The sequence below is a fragment of the Tupaia chinensis genome, unplaced genomic scaffold (assembly GCF_000334495.1).
Source record: "Tupaia chinensis unplaced genomic scaffold, TupChi_1.0 Scaffold000279_1, whole genome shotgun sequence".
Classification (NCBI taxonomy): domain Eukaryota; kingdom Metazoa; phylum Chordata; class Mammalia; order Scandentia; family Tupaiidae; genus Tupaia; species Tupaia belangeri.
The window spans coordinates 2,541,915-2,549,641 of record NW_006159762.1 but is presented as its reverse complement, the minus strand read 5'-3'; the positions used below and the strand labels follow the sequence as shown (position 1 = coordinate 2,549,641).

General features: G+C 43.2%; 1 protein-coding gene across 2 annotated transcripts in view; it reads right to left on the bottom strand.

Annotated features, from left to right (window-relative positions):
• Positions 1-578: 578 nt before the first annotated feature.
• The window catches only part of USP42 (ubiquitin specific peptidase 42), a gene marked incomplete at its 3' end in the record, with an annotated part of 73,603 nt that continues 66,454 nt past the window's right edge, over positions 579-7,727 (bottom strand). For both annotated transcript variants that reach the window (XM_027772520.1, XM_014588483.2), the window contains 3 exon segments: positions 579-2,072; positions 5,084-5,178; positions 5,285-6,001. In XM_027772520.1, coding sequence (XP_027628321.1) covers positions 579-2,072; positions 5,084-5,178; positions 5,285-6,001 — 2,306 coding nt within the window.

The following is a 7,727-nucleotide window of genomic DNA, read 5'->3' as shown; positions in this document are numbered from 1 at the left end:
TTAAAAAAAATTACAAACACAAATTTCTCAATTAGATTGCAAATCAAGAAAGAGAGACAGAAAAATAGACAAAGGACAGGAAACAAATGATCCATCTCAGATCCCCACTTCAGGAGGGCAAAGGGCAAAAGAACTGTGGCCTCTCATAGTCACTGAATTTGAAGAAAATGTAATGGATAGGAAAATACAACTATATCTGAAAAGTAACATCAACACCAATTCTGAAGTCAGAAACTCCCAAGTTTACAAAATACTGTACTTACTCCTAAAAAAGTTTCAAAGCATTAGCTAAAAAATGACAGTGTCACTTTGAAAAATGATGATGTCAGGCATTTTATGATACCATGAAATAAGAAACAGCTTATAAGCACAACTGTTATAGAAATGTATAAAAACAGTGAAATCTCAAAATCCATTAAGAGATGAAAACTACAAATCAACTCATAAGACTACGCTATGACCCTTCACTTGTTCCTAACTCAAGTTCTCAGGTAAAACCATGAACTGACTAGAAATGTCTGTGGGGCACAGTGCAAGCTCTTGCCCATGGCTGTGGCTCACAAGGCCCCTGCCCTCACCTGGACTCTCGATCACGGTGTTTGTCTTTGGATTTCTTTTTCTTCTTTGATTTTTTGTGTTTCTTCATTCTAGGTTCTTCTAAAAGATCCTTTTGTAAGCTTCTCTGGGCTTTCTTTTCCAAGTAACCGTCATTATTTTCAAAGCTGTTGTATCTTCGTTTCCGTGACTTTGCATTTTCATGGTCATGAAACCGATCAGGGAGGTTACAGCTGTGGTCTTCAGCTGCAAGTATCATCTGCTCCTGGGGGTACTTCTCGGGGTACAGAGGGAAGGTGTGGGCAGGGCCCACTCGGAGACTGCTGAAGTGGTGCCGCTCCTTCTCCTTAGAGGCCAGCTCGTAGCCCTTCCTACCTATGTAGTAGTCCTTGTAGGACCGGTTGTTATACTGCCCTACTCGGTCGTGTTCACGGCCACCATGGAAGGGCTTCCACTCCCGGACCTCCCTAGCTGCATAAGGAGCATACCTGTCGTGATAATACCTGCATTTGTCCCATCTCATCTTCTCCAGGTAGTATTTCTCCCGGCCCCAAGCATGTTCACTTTCCGAATGGTGATATCTGCTCCAGTCCTGCTCTGATCCACTCCGATTTCGGGAGTGGTGATGGCTGTACCTACCCAAAGAGTGGCGCTCCCCAGGACTGGCTCTCTCACGGTGACAAGGGTGGAGCTGACTTCCACTGCAGTGCTCAGCCAGATGACCATCCTGCTTAGCCCGCTCTCTGACATAGGAGCGTCGCTTTTTGTGATAACGGTCCTCAGTTTTGCTCCTACTTTCCCGTGCATGTTCTCCACTTGAGGAACGGTCTCTTCGATTACGATAATGTCCTCGATCAACTTTTCTAAGGCTACTGATTTTTTCCTTAACTGGAGAATGATCCTGAGCTTTTTGCCCAGCCCTGCTTTCGTCATATCTCTCACCGTTACTTTGTTCAGTGCCTTCTTCCAAGTGAGTTCCTGTGGTCCTGTCCAACTGCAGAGAGGGTGGCTCATCTGCAGACACGCCTATGCTTCCAGAAAGGTCCTCTGCATCTTTGCACCTCTCTCGACTAAGGTAAACTAAGAGTTTATGCTCACATCCATCTTCAGGATGAATGGAGGGAGTTGGGCTCAACTCATCTGTTGTTTCCACTGAAGTCAAGTCCTGTGGATTCTCAACTAACGTCCCTTTAACATCTTGGGATGGTTTGCTCGGCTCGCTGGTTAAACTCCCAGGGTCGCAAAGTTTAGAAAGCTCATCATCCCCTATGGTATTTTTATCAGTGTGACAAAGATTATTGATATTAGGCAAAGACTCATCAGTGTTGGCAGAAACGTTTTCAGAGACTTCTTCTTTGGTAGAGTTTATGCCAGGCTCAGAGGGCGGCAAAGCCTTCTTTAATTTGCTGCTAAGACTTGTGGTTGTCTCTGTTTTCTCGTGGGAATCCACAACAGTGCTGCCAGCCTCAGGGTCTGTGTCATGGTCCGCTGGAGGATTCTCTTCTGCTCTGGTTGTACTGTAGCCCCCACCAAAAAAAAAAGACAAAGTGACAGTTAGCCTGACTGCTTTACAGGTTTCTGTCATTGGATTACAGGGTCAAATACAGAAATTCATTTACTAAATACTTTACATTGTTAAGTATATCAGGTTAAATCCTAGCATCAGATTTGTCACCTCTGGAAACTTCAAATTTTCTTTCGCTCATTAAATAAAAATAAAATTGTACATCAAATCTAACTCCTACTTGTTGGCAGTAATACTTCTATATTTCTAGGCTCTTCCTATTTCTAGATACATTTCTAATTTTTTTTTAAAGTTCGTTATTCCATGAGTGAGAGACAGAAATTTATCATCCCCAAAAGAGTCCTGATGCCACGATCTGCCTCCTGCTACAGCCAGGTCATGGGCAAATATGTGCCTGGCATTCTCAGGAAGGTCTCTGGATGTGAACTGACAACCTTCTCATGTGGTTTAGCCTTGCAGAGTATCGTGTTTCACCGTATGCCATCATCCAGCCCCTCTAATTCTTCTTACTTACTCACTCTAAATTAAGAAGTTGAATAATGATAGGGCCTCTCAGTTTTCTTTTGGATCTATTTTTTCTAAATTTCTCTTGGAGCCTCAGAAGTAGAGTAGCTACTTCCAAACAAGGCCAATAAATCCTTGAATTACTCATAAATTGTGAGGAATCCCTGAGACTTTAGAAAAAACTTTCCACAGTAAATTAACTTTGCCCTTAATTGCTATAGAGTTAACAGACAGACAGAGGAAAAGTGAGAAATCACTCCCCTGGGGTATAGCCTCTCTGCAATCCCCTCTCCTCCATTCTCAGGATTTGGGGCATGCAAGCACACACACTCAGTGTGATCCTCAAGACGCCAGGTCCAGGGCTCAAATTTGCAGTCAGCCATATGGGGGTCCAGAGCCCCAAACACCACACCACCTGCTGGCCCACTATAGAGCTTTGGATATATTCTCAAGTGTAATGAAAGCTGCCAGGAAACAATAAAAAACCAACAGAGGTCTCTAGTTCTTAGAGAGAACATACCTAGGGAAGGTAACAGATACAGGGTCAACACCTAGATGTGGAGGGGGATTCTCAGATCAGCATGTAGAGCAGCATGTGCTTGGTCACAGCACAGATGTGGCTGCATTTACACACAATCTGTGATCATTCTCATGCACTTTAGATTTGGGGATCACTGAGACAGATTAGGAAAGAAACAAGAGGAAAGTCACCATGCTTTTGCTAGGTAGCCAAGCTAATCTCTTTAAGGTAAATTGGGAATGAGTATTCATGACCCACAGGATTTAACACATTCCTTTTTTTTAAAAGTGAGAGAAAGAGAAGAAAAGTGAGAAAGCAAGCCACTAGGCCCAATACTCAAACCACAGTCAGCCATGTGGGAGTCCAGCACCCTTAATCACACCACCTGCAAGCCCCTAACACATTCCTTTTTAATAATGCCTAATAGGGTGCCAGCAGGTAGCATGGCACTGGATTCCCACATGGCCAACTGCAATTCAAGTCCTAGATTTGGCAGCTTAAAAAATCACACTGGGCGCATGTGCATGGGTACTCAAAATCCCAAGAGGAGAATCTAAAAGAAAGAAGGACAAAACTGGCCATCCTTCCAGGGGTAATTTCTTTTACTCTTCCTCTCTCTCTCTCTCTCTGGCAAGCCCATGCACCCTATAGCAAAAATCTTAAAAAAAAAGAACTTTTTTCTTTTTTTAAGAGGTTTTTTGCTATAGGGCGTGTGTGCTCACCAGAAAGGCAGAGGGAGACAGAGAAAGAGAAAGCGAGAAATCACCCCCCATGGGGGATGGCCAGGATGCACCCTGGCTTAAACCACGCCAGGGCACGCACGCACATGCACCTGGCGTGGTTTAAGCCACTGGGTCCGGAAACCGAACCGTGGTCAACTACATGGAGTCCAGTGACACAGCCATTACACTAACTGCTGGTCCCAAGAAAAAAGTTCTTAACAGAAGTTCTCAATGAAGGTACTCCTTACCACCAGGGGCACTTTGGAGCTACATAACGATGGGGGATTCTACTAACACTCTGGGGTGGGAGAAGGTTGTACTCCCCATATAAGAGTGACTGGTTGGAACAGGTGGAGACCCACACGTGAGCACATACTACCTCCCACATGGGTAGCTATTCCCAGGGTGAAAGCTCCCATTATGATATTATTAGTGGTTTTCACAGACATTACATTTTCTAGGAATGCAACTACTATAAGAATCTAGAGATGGCCTATATTGTATTCTGGTCAGAACTGCACCAAAAATTGTTCACACGAGAACGTGATATCCCTAAATGGCAAACTAACATTGGAATTAAGCATGCCAACAACAGGCAAAATTCTAAACTATTGGGCTCACAGAGGCCTGTGCACAAATGCCATCACCAACTGCATCAATGTGTTCTGCCGAAGCACAGACTTGCCTAGTTCTTTACATATTGAAACAGCTATCATTGTGTCATAAATTCCTATCCTTTCATTCCTGAGTTACATTACACATTTAAGTCAATATACTGATTTTTAAGAAAGTAAGGATGGGGGCAGGTTTTATTATCTATAAATTAAATTTCAAAAAGAATTCTAGTGGGGCCATTACAAAATATTTGCCACTTGACAGAGCTGAGAACCCATGTTATACTCTTAATACATCTTCACATACTTGCTCATCATTAAAAAGATTCAACGAGACAGGGTATGGTCTTAGCGTCAGAAGTTTGCCAGTAACATTGCTGACCAGAGAGAAGAGGCTGAGCAGGAGAACAAAATGTCAGCTGAACATGTCAAGTTTCCATGGACTATCAGTCCTATATATTTAAGTTTTTCTTTACTTCTCTAAAAGGCAAATTCACAAATTCCATAGATTATTATCCAAATCATTACAGGATTCAAAATATTCACTGTAGGACTTCCACAAAGTTAAAATACTGACAGAGCCATAGGCACTATTGGATTTACTATGCAGATTTGCTTCCTCCTCATTTTTTTCTTGTTTTACCTTGTTTCATCTGTAGAAACTTTCACTTTGTTGCTAAGTTTGAAGGTCTCTAAAATTTTGTCTTCTGGGAGAGATGGTAATGGAGCAGGCATCAACTAAAACAAAACACAAAGGTCTTTCAAAATTAGTTGCCAACTAACCAAGTGAACTGCCATAAATGAGCCTCAAAGCAAGGTCCTTGTTCCCCCAACCTTCACTCACCTTCCCGGGGAGTCCATTTGCCCTAGAAAAAGGATTTTCTGAGTGCAGAGCAGGCTGGACATGGCAGCTGGCATCATCAAACAAGAGACCGTTTTCCTTTGGGTCACTGTCTGTACTAGTAGCACCATTTAGAGTAACAGGTTCTTGGAGCTCATGCTGAGAGGCTTCATCATCTTCGGCCTCTTGCCCAGAAGAGTGAGCACTCTCAGTTGTACCGATACCGTTCTCCTTGCCCAGTCCCTTTGATTCCTCATCAGACTCTTCAGAGGACTCGGCGCCATAGGGGACCAACACACTGGAGTTCAGCTTGGACTTGCCGTTCATTACTGGTGTGGAACAGGATTCACTCGTAGTAATGGGTTTTGTTACTTTACTAGAAACTGACATCGTAGATGCATTCGAGGTAGATTGTATTGCAGAAGAATTGGTAATGGTAGAAGAGGGAACAGGCTTGTTAGTGTTCTCCAAAGAACTGCTGTGAAGGTTAGACTGAGACTGACCTTGGCGGACAGGCAATTTGTTGTGAATACTGATCGTGATTTTTTGTTTCTTGGGATGTTCTGGAATAACTGAGGACCTGTTAACTGACCAGTTCTGAACAGAAGTTGAAGCATTAACAGGACTAGCTCTGTTAACATTGGAATTTCCATTAGGACTTGACACAGAACTGCTTGGGGTGTCTTTCAATGGTCCAGTCCCGTTTAAATGAGGTGGATTCTGGAAGCAAGAAAACGGCAACCAGGTCAGAGCTCCAGAAACATGGTCACAGACACAGAACCCATTCTGCCTTATGGTCCTTCTCATTCTGGCCTTTTTCTTCTTATGACTAACACGTTTTACACATTAAAAAAACTTTGTTTTTCATCTACTCAAACCACATAAACTTTTTGTTTGAGATGTTTTTGCTATAGGGCGTGTGCGCTCGCCAGAAAGACAGAGAGAGACAGAGACAGAAAGAAAGAAATCACCCCCCAGGGGGGATGGCTACACCGCAACCCCTTCTCCTCCATTCTCCCCTTGGGATCTTGGGCACACATGCACGTGCACCTGGCGTGAGTTTAAGCCACCAGGTTCAGGACTTGAACAGCAGTCGACTACATGGGAGTCCAGCGACATAGCCATTACACTAACTGCTGGTCCCAAACCACATAAACTTTTTACGGTCTTAGTTTTCTGGCAACTAACCAACAAATGGTACATTTTTATTTTCAGACTAGAACCCCCAGACCAAATATTTTCTATTCCTATCTGACAGAAATCAACAGAGCCTCTGACAATGGAGTGACTTATGTTCTCTCCAGCTGGTATTTTTGGAGTTGATACTGTACAGACAGAGGAAGTGCCAGCAAGCAGGAACCACCACTGGCCTCAGAGTGTATGAGGCCACGAGTGGGCAGAGATGGGAAAGACTGCTTCAAGCGGTGCTCTCTAAGCCCTGCCCCAACCTACTCTGCCATGATGTCTCCGAATCCTACTCAAGCAGTTCTGCTCTCGGTCCCTGTATGTGACTGTGTCCATATCCTCATGGTATCTGATAAGCAAAAGCTGGTTTACAGATGAGTCATACTAAGCCTTCCCCAATATTTTCTTTTAAGTCTGAATTACTGGGTCATTGGAAAAGTCATGATGCATTTTTGCATAGAAAAACATGTCAACTTTTCTATGATCCCAATAACTGCTATCTTAACATTGAAAGGCCTCCTGTAAAATAACAACAAAATAAACAAAAACTTGAAAAATCAAAACAGGGCCAGCTGGTAGCATGGTGATTAAGGTGCTGGATCACACATGTCAACTGCATGGTTCAAGTTTCAGACTCAGCAGCTTGAAATACATGTATGGTTCATGTGTGTGTGTGCCCAAAATCCCAAGAGGAGAATGGAGAAGTGATTGTGGTGTGACCATCCCCATTGGGGAGTGATTTCTCACTTTTCTACTCTCTCTGTCTCTTTCTAGTGAGCATGTGTACCCTATAGCAAACTAAAAATATAAAAATAAAAAATCAGCCACAACTACCTCTTTCCATAGGGCCTGTGCTCTTCAGTCTGCCAGGTTCCTGATGTCACCCTAAAGCCCAATTCAAGAGTCCATTAGCTGTCCAGCTCACAAGGCCTTTAATTTATGACTCCTACTATAATTAGGAGTCCCAATGTCCATGAGGAAAAAAACAGCAACTAGATAATTTGATAATTTAAAAGAACTCTAACTGGGGGCCGGTAGGTGTGGTGGACTCCCACATGGCTGACTGCAGTTCAAGAATTGGATCTGGTGACTGGCTCTCTCATTTTCTCTCTCTTGCCCTCTCTTTCTCATTGTGTCCTTATCTAGTCAAATTAAAATGAATAAATAAATTAAATTAAATTATCATTAAAAAAAAGTACGTTGGGACCAGCAGTTAGCATAATGGCTATGTTGCTGAACTCCCATGTAGCCAACCGCGGTT